This window comes from Python bivittatus, unplaced genomic scaffold (assembly GCF_059951505.1).
Source record: "Python bivittatus isolate LINGU-HERP-01145 unplaced genomic scaffold, Pbiv_v1 ctg000070_np1212, whole genome shotgun sequence".
Classification (NCBI taxonomy): domain Eukaryota; kingdom Metazoa; phylum Chordata; class Lepidosauria; order Squamata; family Pythonidae; genus Python; species Python bivittatus.
Window position 1 is genome coordinate 46,004,259 of NW_028277034.1, and position 17,074 is coordinate 46,021,332.

The 17,074-nt window shown below is 39.4% G+C and overlaps 1 protein-coding gene across 3 annotated transcripts in view; it reads right to left on the reverse strand.

The window, feature by feature from the left end:
- HERC3 (HECT and RLD domain containing E3 ubiquitin protein ligase 3) overlaps nucleotides 1-17,074 on the reverse strand; it is a 50,946-nt gene that overhangs the window by 9,547 nt on the left and 24,325 nt on the right. For 2 of the 3 annotated variants that reach the window (XM_088133060.1, XM_088133062.1), the window contains exons 9-20: nucleotides 16,887-16,963; nucleotides 15,913-16,037; nucleotides 15,068-15,130; nucleotides 12,303-12,414; nucleotides 9,053-9,242; nucleotides 7,495-7,658; nucleotides 6,394-6,507; nucleotides 5,307-5,330; nucleotides 5,131-5,220; nucleotides 1,874-2,044; nucleotides 1,360-1,503; nucleotides 958-1,124 (exon numbers count right to left, since the gene is read on the reverse strand). In XM_088133060.1, the coding sequence (XP_087989186.1) occupies nucleotides 958-1,124; nucleotides 1,360-1,503; nucleotides 1,874-2,044; nucleotides 5,131-5,220; nucleotides 5,307-5,330; nucleotides 6,394-6,507; nucleotides 7,495-7,658; nucleotides 9,053-9,242; nucleotides 12,303-12,414; nucleotides 15,068-15,130; nucleotides 15,913-16,037; nucleotides 16,887-16,963 (1,441 nt within the window). The remainder of the gene's footprint in view (nucleotides 1-957; nucleotides 1,125-1,359; nucleotides 1,504-1,873; nucleotides 2,045-5,130; nucleotides 5,221-5,306; nucleotides 5,331-6,393; nucleotides 6,508-7,494; nucleotides 7,659-9,052; nucleotides 9,243-12,302; nucleotides 12,415-15,067; nucleotides 15,131-15,912; nucleotides 16,038-16,886; nucleotides 16,964-17,074) is intronic. The other variant, XM_088133061.1, reaches the window with a different exon arrangement.

Consider the following 17,074-nt stretch of genomic DNA (forward strand, 5'->3'; position numbering starts at 1 on the left):
ACCAGAAGACAGTGGTGATGATAGACATAGCGGTGCCAAGTGACAGCAACATCAGGAAGGAGTATAAGAAGATGGAGAAGAACCAGGGCCTGAAGGAGGAACCAGAGCCAGTTTGGTTTAGTGGTTAAGGCACCAGGCTAGAAACCAGGACACTGAATTCTAGTCCAACCTGAGGCATGAAAGCCAGTGGGTGACTTTGGGCCAGTCACTCTCTCTCAGCCCAACTCACCTCACAGCATTGTTGTTGTGAGGAAAATAGGTGGGAGAAGTAGTATTAGGTGTGTTCACTACCTTGAGTTATTTGTAAAATAAATAAAATTAAAAAATATATCATAGGAGGATTTGGAATGGACTATTAACTGATAGCTTCAAATATGCATCTTTCTTCAATACTGGAATCATACAAGTCCTCTACCATGAATAGATTGTATAAGTCTATCCACAGATTGTATTAAAAGTACACACAAAAACATGGGACAAATCAAGAGAACCCCTCCTTTAGATGCCGTGAGAGAGACTGAGATATCTCCTGCCTTTTGTAGAGGAACTCAAAGAAGCATACATAGTGCTCCCTCTTGTTTTTCCTCACAACACCTTGTGAGGTAGATTGGGCTAAGAGAGGGTGACTGGCCCAAAGTCAACCAGTGAGCTTCCATGGCAGACTAGAACCTGGGTCTCCTCGCTCCAAGTGCAATACCTTTACCATTACACCACACTAGCTGTCACATATATGCACATGTGAGTGTATAAGATTCATTGTTCTTTTCCAAAGGTCATATGTAATCACATGGTTTGCTTTTGATGTTACTTTGGGGAATGAAAAGCTTGGTCCCCAAGTAAATGTACAGCCAATGTACACATTTGCCAACAATTTTCTTTTCCCATACAATAAAGGAGACTGTAATTTTATGCTGATCATGCAAAATGGTGAGGAAAACATCCCTGTACAACATCTACCTTCCTTCCAGGGGAGATAACTCCTTCAAGTCATCCAGGCAGGGCTTCACATTTAGAAGTTTCTTATATAAAGCCAGGGGAAAGTGGAGGTCCACCACGGTGAAGTTGTAGATAGCCAGACCACAGATGATGCCAATTAGGTGAAACCAATTGTGCTCAACAAAACACTTTAGGCACATAGAAAAAGGGAAAGCAGCATTAGGAGAAAGTCTAGAACTAAAGTCATAAATTTTATGTTAAAAAGCTGCTAACTCTACTTTCAAGACGAACATCTGTTTTGCCCAGCCTTTCTTCACTGGAATACTGAAAATAGCAATCTCAAACTTGGAGAGCTCCAAGTCTGCAGAAGTCTAAATAAGCTCTTGGGTGAATTATCCAGATGAATGTAGCAGCCATACTTACAGTGTCTGAGAACCAGAGCAGATTGGAGTCTGAATAGCAGGTGAACATTCCATAGATGGGATTCAAGAGCTCTTTCAGCAGCAGGAGAAAGAATTCCTTTGTGACCCCACCAGCATCCACGGCTTCCTCACCATCAAAGATCACCTGCCAGAACATGCCAAATTGATTTCAATAAGGGCAATGCCTTAAGGTAGTTTTCATGGGCAGAAGAGAATAACCAACAGGCCTCATTATATTTTGCACTGAGAAATGGGGTGTCAAAGCCATGGCAAATGATCTCACCTCTCTGAGAAAGTCACTGTATTTTATTTATTTTTAAAAAGTTGAACACTACCTCCCAAACAGAGTTTTCCTTCACAGAATTCTTCATTCTATGTGAAGACAATTATTTTGTATGGGTGAAGGATTCCACCATATGGAATTTCACCAGCAATCAGAAATAAAACATACTGAAGCAGCCTGGATTCAGGATGGCTGCTGCTGTGAGAATTAGATTACACTGACAGGAGCTTACCTTCAAAGGCTTTTTCAAGTCAATATCTGAATGGATGCTCAGTTCTCTCAGAGCATCACCAACCAAGTTGCTCCTGCGAACGTGAAGGACCAGGAATGGGTTTCGAGCCAGAAGGGGTTCCAGCGTGAGAAGCATGAAGACATTCTGTAGATTTGCTCCACTAATGGCCACCTAGAAACATTTAAACAATGGATTTCAAGGGAGACTTCCCAACAATTTCCCTCCTCTCGTTCCACTGACATCTGAGGAGAGGAGTTATGTCTCTTTAAGTAGAAAGAAACTGCTCAACCATTAATGAGGCAATCTCAAAAGCTGAGGATATTATTGGTATTGGGCCTGGGCTTTAAATATTAACTTTCTAAAATAGGAAGCAGCTGCTTAGACTCTAGCTCTGTATTTCCCAACTTTGGCAACTTCCACTTTGGTGGACTTCTCAACTATGACCACGCTGGTTGTGAAATTCTGGTACTGATTCCACACATCTGGTAGCTGCCAAGATTGGGAATACTGCCTATGGATAGAAAGGAATACATTCCCAATACTGAATTTTTCCATTCTTTTCAGAGCTAAACAGCAGAAAGAATTACACCTATTATGCTAGATAGCAAAACTTCTTCTAATCATCAACACTTTGAGCTGTAATTCATTATCCTTCTTCCCCCACAACCCTATCCCCCAAGATGTTCATATGCAAATGGGAAGAAAGGAGGGTCACAGAATTTTATGGTTTTATGAATAATAACCTATCTTTAAAAATATTCTGTCCATGATTATGGGATCCTTTCATGTTAGTTATCTATAATGGTCTGTGGGAAAAACCTTGGGAGACAGGGCAAAGCGATGCTGCCTAGGGAACGCTCAGATAAGAGACAGCATAGCCCACAGCTGAATAGTGGATGGGGCAAGAGATTCAGAAGGGACCCTCCCTAGTTTCTTGGGCTGTAAAGGAGATGGTGGGAAAATTGTACTTTCAGCCTTGCAAGATTCTGCTAATGTAACTTTACAAAAAAGTATAATTAGCTTATCTGGTCATGTTTCCTGTCTGGTCTACCTGGTAAGGCTAACAATATCCAACATGCAAAACCACACAAAATACATTCAATAAGGTCAAGAACTGATTGTTCTCAAATCAAATCCAGCCTTCTTGAATGTAACAATTGCACACCTTCCTATGCTCTAGCTGGGGGGGGAGGGGGACACCTGTGCTGATCTAAAAACCTAACCCATCCTGGTTACTGCTTGGATGGGAGACCACCAGAAGTAAATCAGTTTGCAGGTTACAGTGAGAAACTTCAAAAACAAGGCACTGGGAAGCCACTTCTATACTGTTGCCAAGAAAATCTACATAAGCATGTCCATGAAGTCACTGAGAATAGCTCAGCTTTAAAGAACTAAGCTTACTACTCTTTAAGCCATCTTGTAAGAACCTGTTAACTAGGTTCCCTCCAAATAATCTCATCAATGCCATTCAAGTTGGCAGGGGAGATACCATCATCATAATTTTCATTTTCCTTCTCTTTGGAGGAAAACGAAGTAGTAGCTATTCTTTGCACTAGTGCCATCTCCTGGGAAATGCAAACAGTGACTCAGGATGGATTCTTGCCCAGCAAAAGGCAGAATTCAGCTGTAGATACAGCAAAAATATTGTTCTGCCATCTGGGGTCACTTCTGGCACAACAGTATTTTACACATACGCATAGGGTAATAATTAGTAGGAGAAAGTGATCTATTGGGAGGTAATCCCCCAAGAATTGAAGTCTGAACGGATAGCAACTGACTCTTACATTCTAACAGGTAGAACATTCCATTTTTAACATTTTCTAATCTGAAGATAAATGTTAAAAGAAAAGAAGACACAACCATGTTTTTAGCAACTACCCATTGTCATGAAATACGGCATTACAATATTAGCAGACTACTCCAGATTAATAGACTTTCCAATGAGTACAATGGAAGCTACTCCTTATTAAGCATGTATGTTAGTTGAACTTAGATTCCACTGAAACCAACAAAGCAAGTTAGTCATCATGAGGATGAGGATAACAATGACTTTATTTTTAATTAAGTTTTAAATTTACAGGAAGCAGGTAGTCCTTGCTTAATGACAATACAGACCGGAAAATTGGTTGTTAAATGGGGCGGTCATTAAGCGAGTCATCACATGACTGGGCCCAATTTTACGACCACTTTTATGATAGTCATTAAGCGAATCACTATGGTTGTTAAGTGAATCACGTGGTCATTAAGCAAATCCAGCATCCCCAATGGACATTTTTTTGCCAGAATTTGCTTAATGACCATGTGATTCACTTAACAACCTTGTAATTCACTTAACCATGGTGATTCACTTAATGACCATTGTAAAAAAGGTAGCAAATCATGCTCATGTGACTGTTGGGGGTGGTGCAACAGTTGTGAGTGCAAGTACAGGTCATAAAGCACTTTTCCAAGGCCACTGTAACTTTGAACCATTGTTAAATGAACAGTCGTTAAGCGAGGACTACCTGTACATTTAATTTTCCTGTAATTTTTATATAGACAGTTACAATTATGCCTATCTCATATAAACAATAACCATCTCACCACTATCCTTCTTGGATATCCATATCAGCAGAGGAAATGACAGCAAATTAGAAACACAAGTCTATCAAAAAACAACCCACACTAACTGCACTAACCAAGTGCTCCATTACCAAAGTAACAACCCAACCTCCCACAAGAGGAGGTGTCTAAGAACATTATTCAGATGAGCACAAACACAAGGGTTTCAGACCATCATTTCTGAGTAGGCTATACCTTCCACAAATTAGTCATGATATAAATCAACATATGCAGCTTTTTGTAAGCTGAGCTCATATTTGGCCTGCTAAGGGACTGCATTCCAGGAAGTAGTAGATATAGCCACAAAAAGAAATGTATCTGATTTCATTTAATTTACATTTAACAAATTTCCCCTTCTGTTAGATTAAAAAACACAACTTTTGGAAAACTCTGGGAGTCACATCCAAGGTAGGAAGGGCGGTAGATGACTCAGGTTGTGCACAACTGATGTAAATGAAGATCCATACATTTCAAAGGCAAATCAAGCCACCCAATTTAGCCTGGATTGAATGAAGAAACCAACCTTTCTAACCCATTGCCCCCAAACACATTAGTGATGTTGGTTAAGGCTAATGCAGGTGGCCAATCATATCATCCGGAGGAGCAAATCTGTTTCCAAAAAGAAAAGATAGGGAGACTGAAAGAAGGCAAGGTACCTGCATTTGCAGTTCAGCATCTGTCTGCAACATCTTGGTCTTGGCTTGTGCATCAAAGATAAAAGGGTAAGAGCACAGAGTCACAGTATCCTGGAAAGAAGGAACAGTTCAATTTAATGGTGGCAGTTTGGGATTCCAGTGAGAACTACTTTGGCAAGAGTAACTGGAATTTTTACCTGCATGATAGATGGTCTTACTTTCTGTGCAAGGGAAAAGGGAGAGGAGAGAAGGAAAAGAAATATAAACAGCATGAGCTTCCAACAAGTGCATCATCAGTTATTTTTCTATCCCACTCTTGCTCCAAAGAAGTCAACAGGATACATACATGTTATTCCTCCTCTTAGACCAGTGTTTCTCAACCCTTGCCTATTCCAATCTTCCCAATCTAGACACTGTCTAGTTCAGTGTTTCTCAACCTTGGGAACTTTATGATGTGTGGACTTCAACTCCCAGAATTCCCCTTAAGGATTATCCATTAGCTGCTAGAAATAGGCCTGGCCAGAATGACATTCCTTCACTTTTTTCTCCTTCCTTTTCAGTTTCAAAGAAATAGTTTATCATTCAGCATTAAAGACAGAGGCAATCATTGTCAAAAGTCATATTACTGTACTGAAGATTCACTGAGCAAGTAGTTTTACTGTTCTTCGTAGCCTGGCCACAGCCATTCAATTAGCCTTCAGCCCATTACAGATTGGCCACAACCACTACATATACCTGGGGATATAAGATTTAGCACTATCAGAAACACAAGATGTTCTCACCCTTTTAGGAATGGGTTAAAAAGATGCCTATACCCCTCCTTGTAATTTATTAACTACAGGGAGTCCCTGGGTTAAGAACGCCTGTGTTACAGACGACCCATAGTTAAGAATGGAGCCTACTGTAGCAAAATTCGAGTTACATACACAATTGTTGGAGTTCATTACACAATACTACTTATACAGTATTATACAATAATACTGTTCCAGCTGCATACAAATTCGACTTAAGGACAGACCTTGGGAACAGAACTCGTTCTTAAACTGGGGATTGCCCGTACTACATTGCCTCTTCAATCTACCGCACATTCCCCATAACTATTTTACATACTCTAGATAGTCAGATCTTGAAATGAAATTATTTGCATATAAATGACTTGCATAAAAACTTTGCAAAATTCACAGTTGGGTAGCGTTCTGTTTTGATACAGGGTGCATGGAACTTTCTAATTTAACTAGATCCTGGAGTATTATTTAGCATGTCCAAGTAAACAAAGCCTCTTACCATTCCAGCTTGACGCAAAAACCACATCAGGTAGTCTTCCTGAATATCTATCAAATTAGAAATCTCTGGGATATAAAACTTGTCATACTCTATGTGCTTAGCTTTCTGATTTACCTGATATGGAAAAACAAACAAACAAACGAAACGGAATAACACAATGAACAATTTATTCACAGAATTCATACAAATCCCAAAAAGAAGGCTAATTGTATGAAAGGATGACTTTGCCAGTTCACCTGCCCATTAAGTTAATTTCCTCTAGTATGCCCATCAATTTGCACAGCCAACACAAAAAATGCATTCATGTTTTCAACCGTTTTTCTCCTAGTGGCACATAATTTTCCTTAATAAAATACAGTCTTGTACCTCATTTGCCCTACAAAAATATTTTCTCTGCTTTTTTGCCAAAGTGTCTTGCAGAATTTGGAAATGTGTAAATACTGACATTCCTTCTTTCATTTTCCACAGAGGTTCAGGAAAGGCAAAGTAGGTACATAATGACAAGAACAAAAACACCACTAAGAGACCTAAAATCCAAGTTGAAGACAGTTTATTCTGGAGAAAATCTATCTGTGCATTGGCTGAGAGTTAACACTGACCTGATGGCACTTAATCAATCAATCAATTTTTCACTCAGCTTAGCTTAAAAGCAGCATTTACTAATTACCTAATTAAAAAGCTGTAGACAATAACTTTATGGCAGCACCGTCCAGCACAAATCCTATGCCAGTTGGAATACGTGCAAACAGAAGTTGCAGTATTTGGAAATTCATGTCTGCCTTACGGCTTATCCTAATCTGGTGGTTTTGGAATATATTCACTCTGTACTATAGTCCAACACACCGGAGGGTACCATATATACCGAGACCAACGTAAATCTACAGAGTCAAATATACAAGGGCTTCAACATATTATCTGCACTACACAAAGTGAAAGTATGGAAAACCATACAATTCAGGACTAAAATCATCAGATTCTATATACACAATGCAAATACGAGACCCAATGTACAAATGGGGTGGAGGTGGGGAGTGGGAAAAACAACCAGAAGCACCATCATTGAAGAGCAATGTATACAGACTCAAAGAATTGTTTTCTTACTTTATGAAGTTTCTCCAGAAGTTTTAGTGCAGCTGTGATGTAACTGCTGTACAAGACCGGGATCAGCAATGTTTTTTTCCCATTCAAGAGATAAATCACAGCACCTTTGTAGAGATCCACTAGCCTCAAGAAGTACCCTGGGCATACCTGAGACCACCAGTTATCTAAATAAGATTACATAAAGCAAAATGGGTTATTGACTTCAGTACTGAGATGATGGAAAATGGAAAAATGAACATGATGGCTGCTGTCCTCATTTTTCATTTCCCGGGTCTAGGATCTCAAGTATCTTCAATGTATTCAGATTTGTACTTTTGGGAAAAATCAAAAATAGAGATGCACAGCCCAATCTTAGGCAAGTTTGGTTGGAAGTGAATCCTTCTGAATCAAGTGGACCTAATGGCTACACGCACCAAAGACTTCACTCTTACATCTGAATGCCTTCCGTAAGTTTTAACGCTATCAAGGGAAGCTGAACACTCCTGTTCAGCTTCATGATTCACCTTTCAACAACCAAACTCCTCTTTTATATTTGTTTTATGAAACAAAGATGAGGGAATGGTAATTTGGAAGAGATTCAAAGGGCAAATGATGAGACTATTTGTATCCATTATTGTTATGAGTTTACAACACCAGTTGAGATTCTAAATTATGGTAAAAATGCAATGTTCCATAAGACTTAAAAAAAAATTTTTATCCTGCCTTTATTATTCTTTATAAATAACTCAAGGCAGCAAACATACCTAATACTCCTTCCTCCTATTTTTCCCCACAACAACAATCCTGTGAGATGAGCTGGACATAGAGAGGGACTGGCCCAAAGTTACCCAGCTGGCTTTCATGCCTAAGGCTGGACTAGAACTCACAGTCTCCTGGTTTCTAGCCTGGTGCCTAGACCAGTGTTTCTCAATCATAGCAACTTTAAGATGTGTGGACTTCAACTCCCAGAATTCCCCAGCCAGCAAACTGGCTCTTTGGGGGGAATGCTGGCATCAGAAGGCATGCCAGCAAAATGCATATTGAACAATGGAGTAATTTGGAAGTGCCATCTAAAGAGCAACATATACCTGACGAGGATGAATGCTATGAGTACTATGAATTACCCACCACTTGATCCCTCAATTTCATTTCAACTACTCATTTCTGACCGCTTAAACACAGCACTTTTTGTCCCTTTCCTCCTGGAAAAATGTCTTGGTTGCTGCACACACAAGTAAGTTTGAGGTGATGGTCAGGACTGGTGAAATGGAAGGTGATATCATAAAAGCACTGTTGGCAATGTCCACAACCAAGGAAGACCACAATATTACTACATGGTTCCTATAGGGAAGTTCTGTAGAAGTGCTGTAGACATAGCATACTACCTAGCTCTCACTCTAGACCCAAGTTAACCAAGGAATTTAAGAGAAAGCGGTCAGAAGACTTAACTGGGCTGAAGAATAAGTGGCAGTATTTCCTGGCATTTCACAGAGTTGATATAAAACATATCTGTGACTTATTTTGTCCTCAAATCAGTGTAAGACAGCCCACGCCCAGAAAAGAGGTGCACATCTTCTACCTAAAACTTTACTGGGATTTTTGTCCAGGCGCAGTATGGCCATTGCCAAAGGAAGCGTTAAGGTTACATAGTATTTTGAGTCTTGAAATAGAGGAAATTCTGGAAGAATCAGATAGATTCTCATGGCTTCAACATCTGGCGGGGAGCTAGGCAGCTGGGGGATCAAAAAGCTTTCAAAGCTCTTCAAGATCTGGAAAAGAAGAAAGAAAATTAGTCATGGACTATAGATCTTATTACTAGCTCTTCTATTATGCTTGTAGTTTCTAGGACTTAATTCAGCTTAATTCTAGTAGTGTGAACTCAACCCAAGAAACTGAAACAGGTGAGTCATTTACTTAGTCCTTTGAATTCTATGAAGACATGAGACATTTCCATTTGTTCTATAATCCTATCCATAAAGAAAAGGCAGAGGGATGTATCCGGTTCTGCCCCTTGTAGTCCCAAAAGGGAAACTTTGCCCTAAAACTGCAACCACATTCAACTGAAGGCAATTTTAACATTTTGCATAGACAGCTTATAGTTCACAATGATTTGAAGCACTCCAGCTATGTACGGTTAAATAGGTCTACTGGTTCCCAGCAGACCTTCCCCACAAAGACAGGGAAGCTAGGAGTAGAGCTATGGTGTGTGCTGGCAGGATTTTATCAACAGCATAATGAATGGGCTGTGCACAACTTGCACTACTACTTGCCCACTGGAGCTGCATTAATGACACCAAATTAAAAAAAGCTAAGAAAGCTGCATGACCTGGGCCATCTAACTCATACAGAATGCTTTGGTAAAATAAAGTATTTCCCTCAGAGAAAGTTCAAAGAATGACAGTCTTTTTTCAATAAGCCTTTGCTATAGTTTTGGCAAGTGAGGGGATTGAATATTCATGTCTGTGTGTGTGTACACATGTACTCTCTCTCTCTTTCCAATGTTCTATAACTCCATTTCTTGTGCTATCAGGGTCAACAGGTAACACAGTCTGCAGCAGAGAAGCTTTGAGTTGGAAGAACACTGATAAACCTCTCATGATCAATCAAATCCATAATACTAGCCCTATCTTTCTGGATGACCTATGGAGAGTTTCCCTACAACTGCCTTCTACTGTAAACTCAATTATTTCCCCAAAATAATTCCTAGGACGCTTTTAGAAAAAGTCATGCTCTTTTTCTGAGCAAGCTCATTCCCAATTTTTCCAGCTCATAATTTCCAGCCTTTGTGTTGCAGCCCCCTGTTCCTAAAGCTTCCTTAATAATGGTTTGCAGAATAGTGGCCTCCTTCACATGGTAAATCATGGCTTGTAAAAACAGTATCTGTATTTACAAATCTCACTTGGCCAAAATCAAATAAATCACATTTGTGGCTCAATATGATGTGTGAGCCAGACCTTGCTCAGGCCAACAGAAAGGGCTCTCAGCATTGGGCTGATTTGCAGGGTTTCCATCAGCATCCAAGGTCTTACATTTAAGGCACAGACCAGCCTTTCCCAGCCTCATGCCTTCCAGGAATGTTTTTTTTTCTGGTAATGCTGGACACAGATTCTAAAAGCTGAAATCTAACATACTGTATCTGGAATGCATCAGATGGGGAAGGTTAGCACACACATTTGTAGCTTGTTTTGTTTAGTCGTTAAGTCGTGTCCGACTCTTCGTGACCCCATGAACCATATCGCGCCAGGCCTTCCTGTCCTTCACTGCGTCCCTGAGTTTGCTCAGTTTCATGCTCATTGCTTCAGTGATGCTATCTAACCATCTCATCCTCTGCCGTCCTCTTCTCCTTTTGCCTTCAATCTTTCCCAGCATCAGGGTCTTCTCCAAAGAGATCTCTCTTCGCATTAGGTGACCAAAGTGTCTGAGCTTGAGCTTCATTATCGATCCTTCCAATGAGCAATCAGGGTTGATTTCCTTTAAGATTGACTGGTTTGACCTCCTAGCAGTCCAGGGGACTCTCAAGAGTCTTCTCCAGCACCACAGTTCAAAATTTATAGCTTACAAGCCTCAATTTGAAGGACACCATCTCCAAGCTTCTTATGAACAAAGAAACTAAGTGAATGGAGGTGGAAATGACCTCATACCTGTAATACCATGGCAAAGTGCCTACCATCTGGAACCCCACACTCCCCTGCACCCAAGATCAGATTGGCCTTGACCCTGATGGCCTTCCATAAAGCACTGAAGACCTGGTTGTGTGCTCCAGGGTCTGGGGGCTAGGAGATTAGATGGCCTTTTAAGAGTCTTCTGTTTATAGTCTTGTTGGGTTCTCAGGAACCATTGTTGGTTTTTATTCCATTAATATTGTTCTTCTTGTTTTACTGTGTTGTTAGTTGCTCAGAGTTGCATTTGCGAGATGGATGGCCGTATAAACTGATTAAACAATAAACAAACAAGGGTCCATGGGAAAGGGCAAACAGAGACAAAAGACAAGAGTAGTGTTGTGCTGTGTAGAAAGTAAGGTAGATGACCTTGATGGAGATATGTAGGAACTGTTACCTGTAAGCAAAAAGGGCTGAAGCATTCTTTAAGTCCAGAACAGCGAAATAACATTCAGAAGCAGCTCAGGCAGACACCTCCCTAATCCACTGAACTATGAGGAGGAGGAGGAGGTACAACACAATCAGACTTGCAAGATTCTGTTATTATAGCCAATCTCAATAAAAGTTTTAGCCTTCTTGTGAAGTTGATTTCCTGGTCTGGTCTACCTAGTGGGGCTGACAAGCTATCAAAATATAAACTCCACCTACAAAAAGAACGGAGTTTATGTCATAATGGTGCGACATCGCTTTCATCATATTGACAAAGGACCCTGCAGATACCTCTGTGTGGCAAACCCATGAAAGCTCAAGCCAGGATTTGGTTCATGGCATGCACTATCTCTGAAATTGGGTGGATCCTCATTTAGTACTTGTTTTTTAAACTCTTTTTTCAAATTTCAATACCATCAGAAAAACAATGGGATGAGTATCCAGACATGTGTTAGAGTTGAAATGTATGATTCTGTTTTCACTTACCAAGGGGAAAACAATTAGTATGATTGTGCCAGAATTAATCCCGACAGTTTAATTTGCACTAATGAATTGATTCTTTGTTTGAAATGTCAGCTCAAGCTTTCTTAACCTGGTGTCCTTCAGACATATTACACTATCACTCCCACCATCTACCAGGCAGCAAGTTGAGGAAAATAGTTTAATATTGAGTTTTCTCCTTAAACACTCCCAGAAGGAAGCAAACAGTTGCCTTAACACTACTACAACAAGTTCCAGTACCTGATCACGCAATGTAGAATGCTGAGATGTCATTAGCTTATTAAACATCACTCTGGTGGAATTCAAGTCAATTCCTGGAATTTTGGGGCTTGTTTTAAAATGTTCATCTATTCTAAAAAAGAATTTAAGCACATTTATATCATGTTTTCCTTAAAACAGAGAATTTAGGCATGCAGTGCACTGAATGTAAAAACAGCAAGCAGATATTTCAGTCTATAACCTACAAGGTATGTATGACTCAGTTCTCATACAGATATCATAGACAGATGAAATGCATCTACAGGAGTGGAATCCTATTCAAAGTAGCAAAAGTATCTGACAGGAATCAAAGATCAAGGAACCTTCATTTTCCTCAGGAGGATTCTATAATCCTAAATTCCAGTTTAATTTGCCAATCAACAATTGTTCCTTAGAGCTACAATGATAGCTTTACTCTTTCAAAAGTGTAGGGTTCAACTCAAAGCGTTTTGAATTCAGAGCAGCTGTTCCACACATGGAGCAATGCACAAATTCAAAGCAGCTTGAATTTAAAGCATTTTGCCCCTCCTTAGTGAGGAGACATGACATTATATTTTATCAAATTTAGGGTTTTTTCCCCCCTTTGGACTTGCTCAGTTTTGAAGGCAGAGACACTATCATACCAACTAAAACCAAAATGTAGCTCTTTGCCCAGGAAAATTGTGCACACAACTGGAATAGGTGGATCACTAATTTGATCCAGTAAAGCAGTTCTGATAGGTCTCTATCTGATAGAGTGGAGCAAATCTTAATACCAAATGACACCCTCTTATCAGATATGTGGGAACCAACAAAAGGATCTGCAACATGGCCAATAGAGTAACATCACTGGATCTTATATACCTGATGGGTTACATTAGATGTCTCCACAACTTAGTATCTACAACATTTTGCAATGAAAGAGAACATTCATGAGTTGTCAGTCCCAAATGCCAACCTCCTGTTTCTTACTGGTGAGCTTGGAAGTAAACCACTAAATCAGTTATTAGCAGCTGCAACTACAGCAGATGTTCTCTTGACAGAAGAGGAGGCTCCATTTAATCACATATTATTTTTACTAGTTCACTGCTAAAGCTTGCAGATACAGAGAGCTAAACATAGCTTCTGAGGCATAACTACTATTGCCATAACAACACAGACAATAGAGGTACACAGCTCCTAGAAGTTCATGTCAACCAGTCTGGACACATAGTCTTCTGGCAATATGGCAGTTCAGCCAAAATCTTACCCAGTGCCCCATCCTCTCTACCTACACATTTGATCCTAGATGCAAGTTATCACAGGTATCTTTTGCTCTTTCCAACAAGATATGTAGAACAGCAGCTCCAGGAGAGCTGGTTGCATTTTTTCTTTCTTATCCTGCCTCCTTCTTGTATCAGGAAGCTATAGAACTGGGCTTCTGGAAGAATGGTGGGCTGAAAACGGCTCCATAAAACGTGGAGTCAATGACTGGTGGAATGAAGAGCCGGCAAGTAGACCAGTTCTTCGATAATTCCTCTCTGGACAAGGAGAGGACTTCACATTGCCCACAAGTGCTCCAGACAGCTGCTCCTCGCGAGGAGACTGCATGTTAGTGGTCTCTAGAGGGTTTAGAGCTCTGGGAGATGAGGCAGTAGCTATTTCGGTTGAACTATGGTCAGCACCTTTGAAAGGACACTAAGTTCGCATACTTCCTTTTCTAATCACATTCAGAAATTGCTTGTCAGCTGCTTTTCAGCTATTAGGAATCTTTGGATGGACAAGATTGACAGCACCAGGTGAGTTTCCTTCAATCTTTAGTGAAAGAAAGTTTTAACTTACAAGTTTAAGAACTTTAAAAAAAAATGTTGGGGACTAAACAGCAAAGGGGTGATTAAAACTTCGATTTTAGAAAGTTACAAATGGACTAAGGGTCCAGATAAATTTGAAATAAGATTTTGGAATTAATTATAAAGAATCCTTCCTGTGGGAAAATACTTTTGTTTTGAATTTCTTTTAAAAAAACACAAGGTTTTAAAAATTGGACACTAGAGGGAATTAGAGGGAACTAAAGATTACAATTAAAGCAGAAGGACACATAAACTCAATTTACAATTACAGAATGAAGTAAAATATTCTAACATTGGACATACTGAAGGATATTTTTGAACAATGGACTCCTGAAAAGGGACAAAGAAAAAATGAAAAGAAATCAAGTTCTACAACATTATTTGAATGGACTAAAGATCAAGATTGTTAAAAGGAAAAGGAAGGAATATAAAGTTGGCTTATCTGATCAAGGTTAAAATAGATATGTTTTTATATCTGGTAACTCTTAATGGACTTTTGCTGACACAAGGACTGAAATGACAAGGCTTTATGGATTTGTTTACAGATAAGAGATGGGATACGGGAGGAAGAGATCATTTGCTGTATTTTAAGAGGAGGTGATAAGTTACTAAAACTGTTTATACTTGTGATGAAGGTGGGAAGTCATTTCTATATATTTTTCTTTACTATATTCTTACTTTTCTATTTCTATTTCTCTTCTTTCTTTTCTGCACCTTCTACTCTTTCTATTTTTCTTTTTTTAGTTTATTTTAGTTTTTACTGTTGTCATTATAAACTTTAATAAAAATTACTATTAAAAAAGGAAACTATAGAACCAATATCTTTCTTCCGTGACCCAAATCTAGTCAACTATCAGTGATCCAGGTTTGCTGGTTTATATTTCAAAAACTAAACCTGAAAGTTAGCCAAATATTTCTATTCCATTTTAAGTTACTTACTTATTTTCAAGGAAGCTTCCATTCCAGCAAGCAGCTGAAGATAAGATCTGCACAACCTCACTGCTTAGCACAGGAAAAATACAGGTAAGCAAAAGACAAGAAAACTGGTTAAACACTATACTGGTTAGGAATCATGTATAATTTTTCAAAATTGATTTGCTTACCCATGGCTTCCTGACATAGCTGTAATTTGCTGCATTTACACACTAAGCTATAAACCACTATACACAAACCCTAACAAACTGAGCTCATATAATATGACAACCAAAGCTAATCAAATCAGATTATGGGTTAGTGTAGTAAATGAACCTAATTATTATTGTCCTTTTCTTCTCTAATCTATTCAGTTGCCTTTGCTCTTAGCATGTTGACTTAAGATATACCAGCCACAGCTAATCTAGAAATACCAAATGGGTTCTTTAGTTCAGCAGAGAACGATTTGATAAGTGATTGGAAATATCTGGATTAAAAGTCTGATGAGCAAACCCCTGGCTCAAGAAATCATTATGCCACACCATTACAAAATATTGAAAATTATCTTTCACAGCTTGACTTAAGCTGTGACATCACTTTTCTAAATTATACCATTATGTTTGAGTTAAGTATTATACCATTAAGAGAGCCAGTTACCTGTTAAAGGTACCAGGCTAGACATGGGAAACTATGAGGTCAAGGGAGCTGCTGAACCATATGAATTCAGAGTTTATGAAACTGATTACCATTTGGAAAGTAGACTAGATTGATTCAACAAGCCAACAAAGAAGATATCACACAAGAAAGCTAGAGATTATGTCCTTGCCCATCATCACAATAATGCTTTAAAAACTGAACAGAAATGAACCTACTTCACTGAATTAGAGTTATTTCTTTCAGAAAGCTTTTGCCTCCACATGTCTATTGTGTTGTCATTAATCAAACAGGTATAGTCACTTTGATTTATGGTCCGGAAATCATCAGCTGGTACAGAATTCTGTAAGAAGGTGCAGATTTCAAAGAAGGTTTTCACTGTAAACAGGAGGAGCACCAGAGACATCACTGCTGCTTTTGTTACAGTGAGAATAACTCCCCAGTGTGAGACGCAAGATCACTTGGCCCGATTACTTACTGCAGTGTTGTCCAAACTTGGCCACTTTAAGATGAGTGGACTTCAACTCCCAGAATTCCCCAGCCTGCCATGCTGGCTGGGGAATTCTGGAAGTTGAAGTCCACTCATCTTAAAGTGGCCAAGTTTGGACAACACTGACTTACTGTGTGCACCCTTCCCCCTCCTCCAAGCAAATGTGGAGTTCATAATCCTGGACAATCTACACGTAGATTATACACCATTTCCAAAAACCTCCCTTCCCATGGATCCTTCCCATTTCATTTCATGCATCTGTCCATTCCTTGCTCCTTTAATTGCATTAAGGAGTAAAGATTCAAACCAGATCGCTCTGTGTCCTTGTGGATCTTGGTTTTATGGCAGGAAAGCACACTTTCTTTCTTTCCCAATTTTTTTTGCAGCCAAACGTTGCAGAGAGATAGCAATTAAGATGTCAGGGGAGGAGGCTGTGACACACACACCCCTTCTTTCAAGATCGGGAGTTATTTAAACCTACTAGAGGTGGACTCTTAGTTTATTTATTTTGCCCAAAATTAGAGCAGCACAATCTTGGGGGGCTCTGCATGCAAAGAACAGGACATGGGCTGCATCAGGCTCATAGACTACAATTGCCCAAACCCACATTGGAAATGGCACATGGGCTTTAGGTACAATTCTGGATCTCACATCCAATAACTATAGAAGATGGAGTGGATATCCACAAAAGCTTTATGTTACCTCTTTTTCTGAGCAAATTACAAATGATTGGTCTCCTCCAGAGAATATATGTTTAACAATATAATACGTGCAAGTATCTGTTGAGGAAAATTGACACCAATTAGTTAGAGCAATCAGTTAGACATCACCAATCACAAACATCCCATTTGCCTTTCTTTTAGAAACCAAAATTAATACAGCCTGAAGAG